The 19,886-nt window shown below is 38.7% G+C and overlaps 1 protein-coding gene across 1 annotated transcript in view; it reads left to right on the forward strand.

Annotated features, from left to right (window-relative positions):
* LOC124160203 (cell division protein ZipA-like) overlaps positions 1-19,886 on the forward strand; it is a 182,582-nt gene that overhangs the window by 24,851 nt on the left and 137,845 nt on the right. Inside the window, exon 2 of the mRNA XM_046535991.1 lies at positions 5,464-5,716. Coding sequence (XP_046391947.1) covers positions 5,496-5,716 — 221 coding nt within the window. The 5' untranslated portion in view covers positions 5,464-5,495. The remainder of the gene's footprint in view (positions 1-5,463; positions 5,717-19,886) is intronic.

The raw sequence follows: 19,886 nt of genomic DNA on the forward strand, positions 1-19,886 counted from the left end.
TCTCCACATGATCATCATCTTCATAAAAGACTTTTGACTATGCACAGTGAGAAAGGTTTCAATATTTTATTATTTTACAATTTGATCTAAATATCCTATTGCACAATTCTCTCCAAAGGTAATTCCGTCACGCATGGAATTGCCCAATATAAAAATGTATAAAAATTAAATTTTAATAGCAATCTTCAGGAATAAGTTAATGTTGTGTTGAAATCAGGCAAAGTTATTTCACAGTCGGCAAGAAGATGGGGAAAAGTTTATTTCAATAGAAATTTGTAGAGTAATCTGCATGTTGCTTTATTCTAATTGTCCTTTTGTACTTCATAGGAGGAATTCATTATCTCTTGAATACCCAAAACAATTCAAATATGCATTTCATGTCAATAGAAATCAATCGTGTGAGGTTTACCTTGCATGAGAAGAATAAATATCCTCATTTACGTGATCTATTAGTCAGCTTATTAACTCGGATTTAATTAAATATGAACGCCCATGTTAAACCATTTAAGTGTTAATTTCACTATCTCTGCATAGTTGGCTGACCAATTCCAAAACTAAGAATCCTCAGTTTTCCTCAGAATCCTCAATTCCTCAGACCACCACGCTGTGAAAATCGTACCCAAGTGAAATCAAAATTAAGTGTAAATTTTTTCTCAATTAATATTTGAAACGCAGGCTTTACCAGTGAGAATCATTAGTATCGAAGGCTTTCGTGAGCAGCTGCGTAATACGCTTTGCCATGTGAGCTTTCGCGGCCATTGCAGGTCGCCCGTTCAGGCGATGGAAGAAATTAATACTGAAGATATATATAAATATTTAGGCATGTTGAGATTTGGCTAATTATACTAGACATGATTCTAATGATGATGACAATTATTTCGTGACAGCTTTAAAAAACATGCCCTTTACGAAAGATTAAAAATCTTAGGGAACTAGAAAATATGTTTTACCTATGCATTATGCAACATATGGAAAGAACAAAGCGATACTACCTAAAGAATTTTATCGAATACCACGTCATTTCATTATTTTTTTTTCAACAAAAGAAATTAAAGCAAAAAATCAAAAGATAGTTTATTGAAGAATGATAGTATTCAAAATTAAAGAAAATTGTACAGAGTTGAAATACTGATAAATTTACCAATATTACCAAGGAATAAAACGTTTTGGTATCTCATATTTTATAATGTATTGGTAGTATACACTCTATTGTATATTGGGTATTGTAATGGAGTACTGCGCATAAAAAATGGACAATGTTGCTAAAATATTATACACATAAATAATGTCACCTGGATACAAGTACTAAGCTACTTATCTGTGAACTACAGATTCATTTATTTTATATTAATGAATATTTTGTATTTTTGAGTTAATAAATTTATTATTATTATTGTTCTTTATTCCACAAGATTTACTTGGAGGTCTGCCAGCGTCGGGCCTTGCCAAGACGCTGCCTCAAGTTACAATTCATTTAAAAACAATCTAACTGTTCTACATGTATCCAGTACTACAGATTTTTGAATGTTATATATTGTGTTTCTTTTAATTTTTAATTTTTCAATTCCAAAATTGAGTGATGAATGTATGATTCCTGTTGATGATATTACTATGGGGATGATGGTGACCACGTCCTGTTTCCAGATAGTTTTTATTTGCCTTGCGAGGTCTTGATATTTTTGTTTCTTTTCCTCGTATTTCTTCTTAAGGTTGTGGTCAGCCGGAACTGCTATTTCAATTATAAAGGTCTGCTTTTCTTTTTTTTTAATCCAGATTATGTCCGGTCTGTTATGCTGGACAGGTTTGTCTGTGTAAATTGTGTTGTCCCAGTATAATTTGTAATTTTCATTTTCTAGCACTGTAACAGGGGTGAAAAGGTAATATGGTTCATGATCCACTTTTAATCCGGTAACATACGCTATTTCTAAATAAATAATTTTGCATACATTATTGTGTCTTTTGGTGTATTCATTACCTACTAGATTCGTACATTCGCTAATTATGTGTTCTATCGTCTCACTCTTTGCATTACATTTGCGACATAAGTCATTTAATACGCTTCCGTCTTTGATTATATATTTCCTATAATTCTTCGTACCAATTACTCTGTCCTGAATGGCTACCATTGTCCCCTCCGTTTCCTTATATAGCTCACCTCTTTGTAACCAGGCATTTGATAGTGAGGTGTCTACGCATTCCTGATGAAGAAATTTGTGATGTATGCCATGTACTTGCTTGCTTCTCCATGTGTCTTCTAGCTCCTCTATTTTTTCTTCATCTATTGAATTGTCTCTGACATTAAGCTGGAGTGGTGTTGCTTTATCATCATTTTTTACGACTGACTTATAGAGGTTAGTCGTCTCGCCTTTCTGGAAAAAGTAATTTCGAAATTTATCTATAATTCTGTAATGTAGGCTCTTAATGCGTATTAAACCTCTACCACCATTTTTTCTTTTAATGTATAACCTTTCGACAGCAGCATTTGGATGATGTGATTTGTAATTTGTTAATGCTTTCCTTGTCAATCTATCTAGGTCTTCTAAATCCGTATTAGTCCAATGAATTACACCAAATGTATACGTTAAAGTTGGAACAGCAAATGTATTTATGGCTTTTGTTGTATTCCTGCTATTTAACTGCGTTTTAAGTATAAGTTGAAGCCTATTTTTATATTCTCTTGTGACTTTTTCCTTAATTTCTTTCTGTGGGATTTGAGTGTTCTGCAGTATGCCAAGATATTTATATTTTTCATGTTCTTCCATGTTTTCGATTTTTCCGCTATCTAAAAGAATATCTTGCCCTTTAACGTATCTCCCTTTATTAATTTCTAATTTTCTGCATTTATCTATTCCAAACTTCATACATATGTCATTACTAAAGCTCTCCGTTAATTTCAACATATAATTTAACTCCTTCTGATTGTGGGCATATAGCTTTAGATCATCCATGTAGAACAGATGATTAATCATATGTGTCTGATTTCTATCAATTTTTAATTTGAATCCATATTTTGTTGAATTTAATATATTTGATAATGGGTTGACAGCTAGGCAGAACCATAATGGGCTCAGTGAATCCCCTTGAAATATTCCTTTTTTTATTCGGATAATACTACTTTGAATTTGACCTTGAGAGGTATTCAATACCAACTGAGTTTGCCACTTGCTCATTACTGCGTTTAGAAACTCCACAATTGAAATATCTATTTTGTAAATTTTTAAGATTTCTTTTAGCCAATAATGTGGAACCGAATCGTATGCCTTTTGGTAGTCTATGTATGCTATCAATAGATTTCTCTTGGCCTTTTTCGCAGTGTTCATAATTACACTGTCGATTATCAATTGCTCTTTACAGCCTTGTGATTTCTTTCTACATCCCTTTTGTTCCTCCGACAAGATGTCATGTGTCTCGATATGCTTGGAAATCTTTTTTGCCAAAATTGATGATAGTATTTTATAGATTGTGGGTAGACATGTAATTGGTCTATATTTATTTGGGTCCATTGTATTATCGGATTTCGGTTTTAGGTATGTTATTCCTTGTGTGAGGAAGTTTGGTGAGGATTCTGGGTTTTTAAGGATCTCGTTTAGACCAAACGCTAGACTTTTGTGGATGGATGTGAATTTTTTATACCAATAATTCTGGATTTTATCTGCCCCTGGTGCTTTCCAACTTTGTGTGTTTCTTACACTCTCCGATACATCATTTTCTGTAATTTGTATTGCACCCATTTCTTCAACTTCTCTCATCCTATTCCTCTCTTCTTTAATCCAACTTGCCCCTTCTATCCTTAGATCAGCATCGTCAGCCCATATACTCGCCCAATGGGATTCTAGGTCAGCAATGTTTGGGTGCTCCAAAATTTTTTCATTTGCTTTAATTAATTTCTGATAAAAAAATTTTCTCATTGTTATGAAATGAGCTATTATCTGATCTTCTTTTGTAGCTCTGTAAGTATCTCTTTAGTCTAGAGCTGGTGACCATGAGCTGCTGTTTTTGTTTATCTAAGTACTTGGCGATTTTTTCCTGATGATCTTTTTCTTTATCCTTTGTGTCCAATTTTTGGAATACACCATTCAATCTATTAAGGAGTTTTCTTGTTCTTACTCCTTGATGATATTTTGTTAACCTTCCTATTTCTTCTCTTAAGCATGCAATCTTATATTGTAAGCGTTTCTGCCACGGGGGTATTCGTTCCTCGCAATGTTTTTTATTCCTTCCCGGTGAGTCAATTTTTTGGCAATGCAGACGCAGCACTGCAATAGCTGCACAGTAAATCATCGAATGTATTTCTTCTAGGCATGCATTATGCCTAACTTTCTTAGATATAAGGGAATTTACGGATTTTAGTATTTCTCCTGTTTGTTTGCTAGTCTTTAGCTTTGGTAACCGGGGCCTTGCTGTTGGATGAAGACCAAAGAATTCTATAATCGCCTTTTCAACTTCATTTTCAGCTTTCAGGTTCCTGTTTTCGTTTTCCCCCTCAAAAGCATTACAGACGTATGTTTCATTAACAGTGATGTCCGTGTCATTTGCAGGAGCATTACGTACAGATTGGTCTATAGCATTGATGTCCAAGGTCATGGCTTCGGCTGACATTCCCATTCCATTATCATTCTCATTACCACTATCAGCCTCCCTCTGGATATCCTCTTTTATTTGGTTTAATACTGTTTCTGGGATAAGGTTTCGTCTGATTATAGCTCTAACCTGATCAGAAAGTCTTTGTTCCGAGACGTTTGCCCAATGCGGGAATTGATTAACAAAGTTATTCCTGAGGCTACTGCGATAACCAGTTAGATCTGTTTCCAATGACGTTACCTGATAATATGTACGCATGATAAACGTGTTAATTTCTACAGTCCATTTTCGGCGTACTCTGGGTCGTCCTGCTTGCGTGGTCCCAAGACTGTTATCTTGGGAAGCACAGTAGGCAGTTGTGGCTACGAGTTCTTGGTTGCCACTTCTGTTTTCGGCTATCGGTTGTTCGGGTGACCCGATAGGGGCCTGCCTGTTCAGCCCACTATCACCACTGGCTCGTGTGCTGTCACTTCCAGCAGTGGCTCCAGAAGTGCCCTGGCGAACCCCAGGCAGCGACCTTTCATCCGAGGCTTTATGCCGTCTACTCATCTCCATAAAATGGGTGTTGCATTTTATACCTACTGCCAGGTGTTTTAACAGCCGCCCCTAACATGGGAACAGACACTGACCAGGATGCCGCCCAATTTGGGAACAGACGCGCCTGGATTTTGGGTTCCGTTTTGGTCCGCGGGTGGTATTTTATTTCCCACCTACCCTGCATATCTGCCGAGCATTCCCCTATCCGCCACCTGGGGACGCGCCCGATGGGGGACGGAAAACCCCACACGGGTTATTATTATTATTATTATTATTATTATTATTACAAAATCTATTATTATAAATAATTCCATAACTGATACCTATCTTTTCTTCTAATTCCAAAGAATAACCGAAATCCGAAAGAGTAGAAGAATATGGCGTTCAGGTCAATGGGTCCGAAGCCGTTTCCGGGCAGCCAGTCGTACCAGGCGCCCATTGCGAGAACCATGTCCGCGCCGCAGCCGAACAAGCCGCTGACCCTGCCGGCAGGGGTCGTCCACCGCCAGTTCAACTCTCCCCTGAATCTGTACTCCACAGAAGCAGTCGCCGAGACGCTGAACAAGCAGGCGCAAGTCCTCTCCAATGGCGCCGTCGGGTAAGTACACGCTTGATTCATGTTTTAACGGCTAACGAAATAATCTTAACTCTATCAGCGTTCTATTAAATTTCTTGCAAGATACGTGACACGATGTGGTGGTAGTTGTTAATATAATGTGAATAAGACATTGCAATATATTTTTGATGAATTTATTTTCGCCAGACGCGTTTCGTTGTTGTGACAACATTTTCAAGTAGAAAATGGGAGACTATGTAGAATTTATGTGGAAAAGAGGGCAATAGGTAGAAACGTTAAGATAAGTACCTACAAAGTACAAATGTGGAATCTAGGTATTAGCTAATAATGTGCAAATCATATCATTTTTAATACCAATTATTTATTTTACTTCTGCAGTCTTCCATCGTTCCTTTATAAGTCAATGACATCGGCATCACTGGTACCTCAATACGAGGCTCCCCTAAATATTAAAACTTAGACCATGCAGAGATATGATCTTATAGAAGTACCGCAATGATTAATATGTGAAGATTTTTATGGCGCGTAGAACAACAGGCATTGACTTATCGTAGCAGGCTGAAATTATTCCAATGCACAACGATATTCTTCCAGCTTTTATCGCAGCTGCTTGGTTTTTATATAAACCATAACAATTCTACGATCATTGAAGAGCACTCCTATTCATTTATGTGGTTTGTTCTTCTCCATTCTTTTCTTTATGGGAAGCCTAAGAGCCAAAAACGCCTCTCTTGTGCCCTCGCTTTTCCTGAATTGAATCTGAATCTGAATTGATTCTCATCCAGATATTCTTCTGTTCGTGGTTCTGTAAACGATTCTTGTCGGTATCTTCGATTCTTGTCGGTATCTTCGATTCTTGTCGATATCTTCGATTCTTGTCGGTATCTTCGCATGTCGTAAGGCTCCTGGTCCTAAAAATCTTCGCACTTCTCTGCTCTCTTCATTTTGGTGATAGGAATGATGATTTTATTCTCAAAGGCAATTCCTATGTCACCTATTGCGTACATTTTGCATATGGTTTCGTAAAGCTGAGTCTAAAATCTTCATGAATACGTTACACTGATTAATAATGATATTTAAAAAAATCATTTATTCAGGTAGAGTTCTGAAAATTGTAACGAATACCACAAGTCCTCCTTTAAGTATGAGTAAATTGTACGAACTTGGTCCCTCAGATGAAGCATACAATGTTAGATAAAATGACCATGACATTAATTTACTAGACATTATGACTGAAATAGAATAAAAACCTGTATTGTACGCAGAAATGTTCTCTTAATGTTTCGTTTAACTTCAAATTCAGCAAATCAGAGTTTGAACTTGAAAAATGTCAAGCTAAGATATTATTACTTGATACTAAGATATTTTTACCAACTTTGAAAAAGTCAAACTAAGATATTTTTACACAGCATTTTTAATAATATAGGAATATTGGAAAAAAAGAGCGATTTTTTTTTCAAAAGTCTGCAATAAAAAGCCGATTATCATATTAGAATTAAAATAAAATAACCGTACGTTTTGGAACTCACATGCGCGCATGTAGGCGATTGTTGAGAGTAAGTTTACAAGTGCGCAGTTTATTACAATACATAGGAATACAATATCTAGAAAAAAAATTTTCAGTTAAATTTTTAAAAATCTATCCGTGGTTAAAAAAACGTTTTGTACAATCCAAAACGCGGTAGCATGTGCGTGAGCATTAAAATCTTTGACCAGTCTCTGCGAAATGACATTTCTGAGACTGATGTTGGGAAACCCTTTCTCGGAACCATAAGCATCTCAAAGTGGAGATGAAATATCAACTTGCGAAATTTAGGATTAAGACTGCGATGAGATTACGGCAGTTTTAGAGCACGGCATCCAAGACGGACTGCGCGATTTCATGGCTCCGATCCAGGAGTGCTCAAGACATAACCTCGTGATTCAGTCTGCGAAGGGAAAGAGCAGCGGAGATGGATACTCCTATCAAAAATTTCTTAGAAAATGTTTATGAAGAATTAATGCCTTACGCGTCAGAGTTTCAGATAAAACCGAAGGTGATGTTAGCATTAATTATTTGAGACAGCCTTTCGAACCAATTATGGCATAAAAGCGCAAAGTACTCATCAACATTTATATTGCAACTGTTAGTCACCTTTGGGCGATTGGTTGGGAGGATAAGTCTTGCCCAAAATGCTCAATGCATTTTGGGCAAGACCTATCCTTTATTGAAGACTCTCAATTCAGCTGCCATATCTGTTAGCCTTTTCATAGTGACGTATTTCTTCTCTTTTTCATCCTTACAACAATTACAACAAAATTTTTATCCATCATAACCAAACATAGAATTTATAAAACCATAATAAGACCTATCCTTCTTTATGGAGCAGAATCATGGGTTATCGAAAAAAGAACGGAGAAGAGATTAATTTATTGTCATTGAAAATAAAGTGTGAAGGAAAGTTTTTGGACCAACAAGAGAGAATATAAGCTGGAGAAAAAAACACAACAGGGAAATCAGGGACCTTTTCGACTCACCAGACGTTGTAGCTGAAGCAAAGAGCCGCAGATTGCGATGGGCAAGGCACATAATGCGGAGAGAGCATGAGGCCCCAGTAAAACAAGTCTGGGAAGAAAACCCTGATGGAAGACGACCTCCGGGAAGATCGAGAAAAAGATGGAAGGATGAGGTGCGGATTGTAATGGAGAAAATGGGATTCAGCGAGGCGGGTACAGAAGTTAGAAAGAGTTGGAAGGAGACAGTTGTCTAGGCTAAATACCATTAAAAGTATAAATGGCCACGGTAATGAGTGAGTGAGTGAATTATAACAATGGAGATAGGTGTTGTTTTTATCAATTTTTTCAGACAACCTTTCCATATGACTATGGCATAAAAACGCTTAGTACAAATCAACACATACATTGTACATGCAAGCCACCTTTAGGTGATTGGTTTGGAATGAACCCCACCCAAAATGCTCAATACATTGTTATAAGAACTTACAGAATAGCAAAACTGTCCAACATCGCATTTAGGCTTTTGACACAGGAAAAATGACTTAAAAATAGCAGGAATGAACATTTTCCGGAATGGAATCAAAGTGGAACCGCAAGGGCGCCTATCGGGCCTTTTTCAAATGAGGTTAAAATTGACCATAAACGTTTGTCTAAACTGGGATTTCTAAAACCAAATAATAGTATATTATGAATACAATAATGTTGGGTAACGAATCGCAATCAATGCCTTTCGTTTTCTTTGATGAAGGAAACTAGCCAATTGCGATGTTTAACGTTTATCAATTCTTATAAGTTTAAGTAGGTCCAAACATTACAATGGCCCTCTTTGCGTCAAACAATAAATAAAGATATTATAATTATGTAATCCACATCCAAGGGCGTACCCAGGATCATAGCTTGGGGGAGCAAGCCAAGCTGTGACGTTTTAGCATGGAAAAGGCGAATGAAATCAACTTTTTAAGAAAGCTATTAAGCGCTTTATTAGTTTATAAGATTATTTCTTTGAAAAAATAGTTTTATTTTAGTTACATTTCTTATACTAATGCATGTCATTTTTCGTAGGTTTAAAGAAAATTTCTTGAATACTTTCGTTTCAATGCAGTGATGATTTTGCGTAAATAATTTTGCGAATTTTGCTTCAAGGGGTGGGGCAGCTGCCCCCCTGCCCCTCGCTGGGTACGCCCATCTGCCCACTTCCAAAAAAGCCGTCTCAATAGGAATATGGTGGAAGGTATCAGGACACCGCGTTTTCCATCATTTTACGGTTCATGTACTTGGATGATCTACGGAAAAGGGTGCTGAAAGAGGCCAGAGCTCCCCAAGGTCGTCCTGGGCCTAGTAGACCTGAGACCCTGCCTTAAATTCTGCCCACCCGTCCTGGCCGGTGCGACCCTGGCGAGAACGTCTTCTTCTTCTTCCTTCCAGGATTAGGCTACTAAGCCTGTTCCGGCTCCGCATCACCATCTTTCCCTTGATCTTCCTATACTTCTTTTGCCAAATGGTTGATATTCCATTGCTTATTTTGGAATTCTTACATTTGGCATTCGAAGTAAATGTTCTTTCCATCTTTGTTTATAGTTAAGTAGTTTGTCAGTGACTGACTCGACACCCAGTTCATCTCTTATTTGGGTGTTTCTTATTTTATCCAGCGAGAACGTTCGATGTGGAAGAGCTATTTGAGAATCCGTTTCGGCATTTCGCAGGAGCAGGAGGTTGAATTTTATCTTGTAGCAGCAAATGTTTGCAAGGCTTCACTGTCCGTTCCCCTGAATTCAGCCCCTCTCTTAGCGCTCCCTCCGAACTCCCGCCATGCTTTCAGACTTCATGCGGTGCTCCCCTCTCTCGGGAAAAAGACAAACGTCTCCCCATTACAAGCAGGTGCTGTATTCTGGAGAGAGAGAAGGAAGGGAGGGGGGGTTTACTTACGTCACTGGGGTACAATCCCCATCCTCCCCCACCTAAACTTGGATGGAGAGGAGAAGGGGAGGCTTAAAAAAGTAATTTTCCTTTTTAAATAAACCCGTGTGTCACGGCAAGGACTCGCGTGGGCAACTTCGCAGGGTCGTCTTTGTCGAGGGAAGAACAAGATTACAGCCTCTTTCACGGGACCTAACTTGGCATTACATAACTTATTAAAGCACTGCATAACACGTGTGACTTTGTACGTAGTCACGAGTAGAGGTGCAATAAGTTGAAGTTCGCTCTGGGAAGATGGGTTCGTGGTGTGACTGGCTAACACGACCTTGGAGTTATTAAAGCACCATCCAAAGTAAATTCCATCCAAATCCAATGGATACAAAGTAAAACATGCGTATTTTTTATTAATTCTGAGATTTTTACATTACAAAAAATTTCAACAGGTACCACTTTCAATTTCCAATTATTACCAACTGACTAGGTAAATCACGAAACAAGTCCAATAGTTGAGCCTTAGAAATACCACTGCCTGCTGATATGACAATCCCAGGAGTTGACAACTCAGATGTCCACTTTTCAAAAATTTTAACATTAGTAGTTTACCAATGAGAACTCCTCACATCTCCATCCTTAAATAATGTAGTGTAATTAACAACCTAATACCACCTATTTCTATTAGTTCTTTATACTTATGATAGTACCACATCATATTTGCATTCATAACAGATGCAGATCTTATTTACTTAAAGTTAACCAAGGAAACTGAAGATATTTCCCTAAATACAAGTAGTCCCATCTCACGTTCTCTTCAGGAAAACAGGATTTCCACGGACACTCAATATGCCGGAAAGATTTTCTACCTTGCATCACCCAGAATGCATCACGCCACCTCTGTTGAACTATATTCTCTAAGAACACGACTGACCGGCAATTGGGGGATCCGGGTTCGAATTCCGGTCAAGCAAAATATTTTGTCATGGAAAGCTTCATCCTTGGTGTATTTATCTTATTAAGTTGGTAACTTCGAAGTCGAATGCTTGAGTTGGAGTTGGCTGAAGGCGTCGAAATTGGAATACAGATAATCCTTCCTCCCTGCGTGAAACCATGAAATTGCGCACCTGGCCATCTTAAGGAGGACACCAGGAATAGCGATCCATTCAACCAGGGGCGCACCCAGGAATTAAGACTGGAGGGGGTTTAGATGCAACTAGTACCGGGGTGTGTGGGGGTATGGAATACCCACCAGGATAAGCGGCAGGTGCGAGATTAATAAATTGCGGAATTTTAAGATAAACGGTTCAAAATGGTGAGTTTTACGGCTTTCTGAGGGATATTTTATTAATCCTTACACTATTCTGTTAGTAATATCAATCCAATTAAGTAAAATGGATTAAATTTAAATATATTTCTCTGAGCTCTGGGGGGGTTTTAACCCCCAAACCCCCCCTCGCTGCGCCACTGCATTCAACTGCGTGGGGAATCACGCAATTTTACAATTCTTGTTTCAAATGGGGCAGCCACCAAGCTACCAGCGATGCCCACGAGATGTCTCGCTTTGAACTCACGCAGAATTCCAAAATAATCATCGGTGTGCGCGTCATGGATATCTGACCGACATCCATTTACTGCCGTTTACTATTAAATAATACAATTTTTTTTCAAATGCATTTAAAACCATTTTATGCGTTTTAAATGCGATTTGTCGGCAGAAGAATGTTCCATCTTTCCCCAACGGCTCACTCAATTTTTTAGTTCAAATTCAACTCATCGATATTATTTTAACTATTGTCCTTCGCAATTTCCGTTCTCATTAAGCTTAGGAGCCATTGCTATGCAATGTTTACAAGAACAAATTAATTCTAGTTATAATAATTGAGTCACGTATATATGAAATGACTAGGTTAGTGCATGTTGATTAATTTCCATGACTCGCATCGTATTATTTGGCTTATGTTCTAATTCTGCTTTGGGTAATCGTTGCTTCATATCCTATGGCAATGAGTGAACCGTTCTATTTATGAACGACACAACTCAAGAAGTGGCTGATTTAACAACATACACAAATGAGCTAAGAACATGTTCCAGGTGAGTCAGCGACTTGGAGGTAAAAATTAATTGCATCCAATGCGAACGCTTTTGCACCAAAAAATGTAATAATGCTATTTTTACGGTCCGACGAAAATGTATTGTAGTTGGCCGAGTTTAGAGGTCCCAGACTGACTACAGCCTGAATTCAACGGCTTCAACGTGCATGATGCACTGCGACCAATACGCCATTGGTTTTGAGGTCTATGGGACAGTGACTGCAAATGCTGCAAGGATAGTACGGATCGAGGATATGTCCGAAAATTATTCGAGCTTTTAGAGAAATTCAACTTTGAAAGCTGTGGGAAGCTATGATCAGTGGCGTATCCAGGATAAGGACAAAGTGGGGGGGGGGGGGCTAGGTGGGGGTCTAGGGGGGAGGTCACCTCCCTGAAGTGGGGGTCCGGGAGTTAACGAAAATTATGAAAAGTTCGAGATTTTATCATAGCAAATTTCACCATATTTTAAGTTTCTGTAATGCATAAAATTTCAATTCCGTATTAAAAAAAGGCCCAAAGAAAAAATGCTGCGGCGCACAGTGTTATCCGTGGACTCTTGGGATTTCGGGACTTTCCTCTCCTATATATATTTGACGACTGAACAAATCTACCATTTTATCTAGTGCAAATTGGATACCCCAGGGGGGCTATAGCCAGGGCGGATTTTGGACATTTTTCTAGGGCAAGCGAAAAATATTCCGCCCCCACCCCCTCAAAATTGACGTGAGATGTAGTGGGGATTCACTCTCGATAAATTTTAAAATAAATACAAATACTTAAGGAATAGTTGCCGAGCCTTTAATATCAGCGTGCACTTATAAACTTATATAAATTATATATTGCTCTTATATATTGAATGTGATATTTTTAGAGCTTAAAAACCAATTATACGTAAGAATTCTGAGTACAGTTACGAATGAGTCAGTAGGTGACGGAGCGACAGACGGTTGGACGAATACATTTAGGATTAACAATAACCCGATGGTATGGTATGAGAAATAGAGGAGGCGACCTACAACTGAGGTTATTTGCGCCATGAGGGAAGGGTAAGTAATGAACGGTGGAGAGAACCCCGAAAGGCGCCAAGGGGACCACGGCTTGACGTCCCATCTGACGGACGGAGTGTTGCGCTTGAAATGTCCTCCACACAACACTCAAGCAGGGATCGGGCAATCTCTGAAAATTCCCTGCCACCGCCGGGATTTGAACCCGAGCCCGCCGGGTAGGAGGCCAACACTCTAGCTACCACACCAACCCGATCCCCACAATAACCCGAGTAGTAGAGGTATGGATATCCACTTTACGGTTTTTATCTTTACTTCTACAATAATATAATGGAGTAAATTAACCCTCAGCCTTTAATCTCCTTGTTTGATTAGTACTGAATATTGGACTGAGCGCTTAGGCGTCCCCTTTTGCTTGTTGTCCTACGCGGCCCCATACTTTGCTTACCGCTTAAACTGGCCCTAGCTATTGCCGCCATCTACCGCTTCTCTGGATCCGCCTTTGGCTATGATTACACAGGTCAACAGTGGTTTTGGTGCCGGAGCTTTTAAAGCTGATTCCAAGTGTAATTGCGGTGCTGAATCCAAATATGATATTAGTTTTTTCCTATCAGCTCTAGTTTTCAATATACAGATATGTTGTTACTTACGTAAAAAAATGTTCAATATGATGATATTACATAAATGATAAAACCCACAAAATATAAAGACTTGATTTATTTATAGGAATGTTAAATCACCTACAATTACAATAGTTTTACAATACAATTGAATACAAATAGTAACATTTTTCACTGAAATAAAACAATTTAAAGAAAAAAAAGACGTAAAAACGTCACTCAACACTACGGAAGCTCCTTTTGCGCGATTTTCTTGCGTGCACTTTGTTAAAACAGTCTCGTTTAAAGCACCAGCAGTAATCTGCCATCATATATTTATCTTCCTTAGTAGCGATCTTACATTGTTTTGATTTCCTGGTGAAATCATTCGCCTTGTTTTTCACTTGTGTCCCCTAAATTTTCAGGAAAACAGTCTAAGTGACTGTGTATAGTGAACTTTTATGCTAATATTACATCCAAGTGGTTTAAAGTTAGTGAGCATATTGTTTACCAGCTCAAGATAATTTCTCTCGCTTGTGATTTCCCAGAAAAAAATTAATTACCTCAACAAATGAAAGCCAACTGTTTTTTTAAATCTCATTCAATGGCTTGACAAAAGCAGTTTTGTGGCCCATCTGTGTCTGATTTGTGGCCCATCAAAACTACCAGCTTTAAGTTTTTCTATACTTATCTGCGGCATTTTTATTCTTATGTAGCCGAAGCATGGTTCATCCTTGTCAAGAACCTTTACAAATTGCTTCATTAAGCCTAGTTTAACATGATGGGGCGGTAAGGTGATTTTCTCCCGTTCACCAAAGACTTAGCAATAATGTTTTTACTCAATAATTAAGTTTTCTCCTTTTGACCACTCCTTAATCCAGTGGTTTGTCTGTCCCTGCTAGCACAAAGGCACCAGAAGCAAGGATATTTTGTGTTGCTAAATTGCTGCCCAAGAAGAAAGTTCACCAATTTTAAATCTACACAAATCACCTAGCGATGTCCCTAGTATATTATCTTCTGTAAGGCCAATACTATTGTATCATATTCTTCTTTCGTTTCAGTTGAATGAGCGATTGGTATTGAGCCAAAGTTGTTAACATTGTGAAGAACACATTTTTAACTACGCTTGGAGCTATCAATGAACAAACGCCAATCACTAGCTTCATATTGCGGTAGTCCCATTCCTTTCAGAAGATCTCTAACGTCTAAACAAAATGTAAGATTGTCTTCTTGAGTAAAGAGGGGTAGCAGATCCTTTTCAATTGTGGGATAAAAATTAATTTTTTGTACCTTGTTTCATTAAATTCTTTTCATGCATCCTTGAAGCTAGTAGTTCAGATGCTTCCTTCGGTAAGTTCAATTCTCTAACAAGTGTGCTTAGTTCATCTTGATTGATGTTGAGGATTTGTTGATACTGCCTCGTAGTCACTGCCACTATCGTCAATAGAATCAGGCTCATATTTATCCTCACAAACATCACGTAATGTCTGAAATATTAGGATCGGGATTTCTTCTGAATGGGGTACCGGGTGTCTAGCTGAAGGCAAATCTGGATATTTCCATTTGTGGCGATTGTTTCGATTAATTCCCGAAACATTTACCATGCAAAAATAACAGTCGTTAATATGGTTTGTAGGTTCTCTCCAAACCATTGTCACACCAAACTTTAAACTTTTCCTTTTTCCTGTAGTTCAATACCGCTGATGTTCTGTACATGTTTTACACACAACATGCGGTGCCTACTTTTTACCTTGGTCACCAAGCTGAACACCAAAATATCCTAGGCATGCACGTTTCACAAAGTCTGTAATGTTTTTCCTATTTTCTTTTAAAGTATATTCCCCACAAATGTAAAAAAACACATCACAATGATTTACACAGCTTCTTCGATTTGAGCTCATTTTTAGAGGCTACTTTACAAAAACTTTGAGAATTTGACCATTTGTTTTCGGAAATCCCCTTACTGCTTACTTACTCCCGCCTCTCCATTTTCAAAGACACACTCTCTCTTTACCCTATACCCCCTTTTTTACTCTTCTCCACTTATCTGTGATTCTTCCCACGTGTCATTGTTCTACAGTTATGACTAAGGTCCTTTTCCTCCGTGGGTTTCCCATATCCCTTAGTTGTATCTTTTCCCACTGCCTCAGCTCTGTGCGCCTGTCTCCCCCTTCTTCAAACACGCCAAATCCTCCCCAACCCCTTTCTCAAAGGTATAAAGGTGATTTTCAAAGTAAATACTGCAGAGTGATTATGAATTAGTTTATTTATAGATTGATTTAAAATTGAAAAATATTTTCTGAAATATATAAAAAATTTGAAAGAATATAATCATAAAATGCACCGTATCTAAAAAAGTAGAGCTGTTACATAAAAACGGATATCATATTTGGATTCAGCACCACTAATATTGTTAATATCAGCTCAAAAACTCCCGGCACAAAAAAAAAAGTTTTTTTTTGTTGGCCTGTGTTATAGATATATCGCAAGCGGCAACATAGTTTACACAACGCTGGCAAAAAATTTTGCTTCAGCTTGCTTCTATTTTTATCGAAGAATTATTTATGAGGCAGCAATCGTGAGCTAAAATTGAATTACATTTTATCGCTAGCAGGAGGAAATGAAAAGTTTCTCTTTCACCTCGGGTTTTTCCACGAATCCCATCAAGAAGCTTATTGTCTCTCTTGGAAAACTTTTTCGTTCATAAAATACGAGGTGCTGTCAGAAAGTTACGGGGACTACATTTTTAAATTTCTCCCGATTTTGGAGGGTCCAATTGTCAATTTCTTTTTATTATAATGGTATACATGACCTGAGGTATAATTTCATTTTCAGCTGTATTGCTTGTTTACTTTATCTGCCACAGATTTTAAGGTCAGACGTTTTTTTATTAGCTCGGCGATTTACGTCTCACAATACATTTTTTAATACTCGCTTCTCCCGTCCCAGCCTTAGCGAGGCCCCCCAAAACTCTCGCGAAGGTTCCTTCGGAGTTCAGGGAGTGATATTGTGCGAGTTTATTCTACGGAGGAAAGCAAGGTCCCCCAAAACCCTCGCGAAGGTTTCTTAATAGTTGAACGAGTGTTTGTGAAGGGTTTCCTGTAGAGAGGCTGGGGTTGGTCACTGCTGTGAATCTTCCCGTTCCAGCATACCGACACAGTGTTTTGTTTATACCTGCGACGAGGTCCCCTGTTACGGCCATTAGAGTTTTTTCATTTCCCAGTTATACATTTTTTGCTTGTGAATTTTTGGCAAAAAACAATACTGCACCGTTGTCCCAGACTCTATATTCGTCAGGCATGGCTTTGAGCGGCTCTTTCCTATTGCCAAAATAAAGAGAACCTTAAAGAACCGTTATTATGGATGACATTAAAATAAATCGCTGACAGAAGTAAAGACTATTCCAAAGATCGAGTTCGAGAAATTTTTCGAGGATTGGAAGAAGCGCTGACACAAGTGGACTAATGTGGGCTTTTGTAGAATTGTATCTAATGTGGACTATTTTGAAGGCCTTTTATTTTAACTCTCACATAACGATCTTCTCATAAGCTCCTTCCTGTTCATGAGCGCCTCCAATGCTAACGCAATTACTTTCCTGACGTCCTTACTGCTGTATCCGTTTTCCTGTAATATGCTGCCCAAAGGATGGCATTTCTCAAGTTTGCAATGTAAAATCTTCCTCATTCAGCCATTTTCTCATACTTTAAAATGAAAACAATGCGAAATTTCCCGCCCACTTTTCCTGAGTTGTTGAGGTCATTGGAGTTTTTGCTCATTAACTTGTTCAGAGAGACCCGATCCTCGATAGAAAAAATCTCCCATTAGAGTGTTAATGAACACGAACTACGTGAGACGGATGCGCGAGGAAATGCGAAGAAGCGGTTAGTCGTTCGGCAAGAGTCAGTGATGTCAGCAACTTATTAGCGAAAGGGCTGAGCTCGTCGATTTTTCCTTCGAATAGTGCGAGAAGCTGGAGAGGGATCGAAAAACGGAAAATTCGTGTCTCTTTATTTTTCAAACACTATCGCAATCGACAAAATAAAAACAATGGTGAACAAGTCCACTATTTACATTGATTACCCCCCTGGACTGTGGAAGCGAGATGGGCCGAGGATCGTGCCTTGTGGAACCACATGACTTCGGGATTTTGGTTATATCTCTCACGCGCCACACCGGGCGTAAAGCATATTTCACAACGACATTACGGGCTTTTTGTAATATTTCCATCCTGTCGCGCGAACGGCGGTGAAAATTGCATAAATTACCGTAAAAAAATTCCTCAGCACAGGGAATCGAACCACAGGCTTTTTACTTTGAGGGCCACTGCGCAAACAATACGCTATCCAAATTGTGTAATTGTCTAAGCTATTGTACCGAGCCTTACGACATAAGATGATGAATAGCGTTGTATCCTGATTGGTGGACCGTAGAGCCAAATGCTCATGGTTCGATTCTCGGTTTAGGGGAATTTTTTCTAAGCGCAATTCATTTGAATTTGCCGCTTATCACGCGCCAGGATTGAAATATTACAATAGTCCACAGTGCAGTTGTGAAATAATCTTTTCACCAGGTGTGGCGCGAGAGAGATATAACTAAGCTGGCGAAGTCACGGGGTTCTACAAGGCACGATCCTCGGCCCATCTCGCTTCCACCGCCCCCATTCTCTATTCTTGCCCAAAGGTCCGCCCACGCGCAAGAGAACACGACGCAAACCGCACCCGTTTTGTGTGTTTGCACTGAAATTTCTGGAGGTGGTGCAGAGAGACGCTCTTCATTTTGCGCACATTCCTTCTTGATACCGGATCCTGAGATTTTCGCGCCAGACGGGAAACAAGGAGACCGCGTCTCCTTTGGAATATCCCTTAACCATTATATCTGCGCAATTTATGGAGGTTTTGTACTGGATAACGTAACATTATGAGGTGAAAACTTATTCAGGCGCCCCATTTTTTTTAAACGAGGTAATCAACAACGCGAAATGCAAGCAGAAAGTTAAGCAAGAAGATGGAAAGAAAAAACATAACGTTTGGCACCACCGTGGGGCAAAGATGATTATTTCTTTGTCTTATTAAGACATTCCCCAATATATTAGTAACTTCCTGAGCATGTAATATCCCTCGTCCGTGTAATATCCTTCAACCAGTATATCTCTGCAATTCTGGAGGTTTCGCACCGTATAGCGTATCTAAATGAATTGAAAATTTCTTAAGGCGCCTAATTTTTATTTTCCGAAGAAGTTGCCGTATCTTACAAATGCCGATATACTACGATGGATAAGATAATAAAATAAAATAAATGAGACTGTAGAACAAATAGGCTTGGAATGCCATTTTTTCCGCCATCTCTAGGAGACTATAACGGCAGCTTAAGGACTTTAAAATAAGTTAGTTAATAGGTAGTGTAGCTTACAAACTGTGTCCCATTATGCGTGTTCCGATATTTCCTAGTATTTCTAACAAAATATTTAGCATGTTCCAGCTTCATAGGTATATTGACTTCATAAGTGGGATATAAATTAATCCCATAGGTTATGTGTTATACGTAGCGTCCATGTTGCGTAGTGGATGTAATTTTTTTTCCTCTGGTTATGCTGCGTCCCAAAAATTTTTGTAGGCGTCTTGCAGGCTAATATGTAGATATAGACTTATTTTAAGCCTAAATCGAAAGATTATTACTCCTGGAGTACATATTTCAAACTTTTAGATTTTTAAATGACTATATCTATTTTTCGCGATTAAATGAAAAGTGAAAAATTTCAAGCGCGCGAAAACGCGAGGACTAAGTATGAATGCTGGGAAAACCCCGTGTGACGTCGTTCTGGTTCCCGCTGCCGCAAGTGAGGTGACCTTGGAGCGAGGCTTTGAGCGCTGATACGATGCAGGATGCTAACAGGTAGCAGAGTATCCTGCTAGCAGGTAGCGCTTGGCTTAAATAAGGATTATTAATGCCTTATCAAACGAAGGAAACTTTCCGACCTTAGGCAGTTTTAATAGGTGATTATTAAGACATGTTTCCCTGAGCTCTGTGCCTCATGCATGCATTGATAATCTCAGACGATGTAAAACTCCTATCTACTCGTATAGAAACTAGG

This window comes from Ischnura elegans, chromosome 6 (genome assembly GCF_921293095.1).
Source record: "Ischnura elegans chromosome 6, ioIscEleg1.1, whole genome shotgun sequence".
NCBI classification, from domain to species: Eukaryota; Metazoa; Arthropoda; class Insecta; order Odonata; family Coenagrionidae; genus Ischnura; species Ischnura elegans.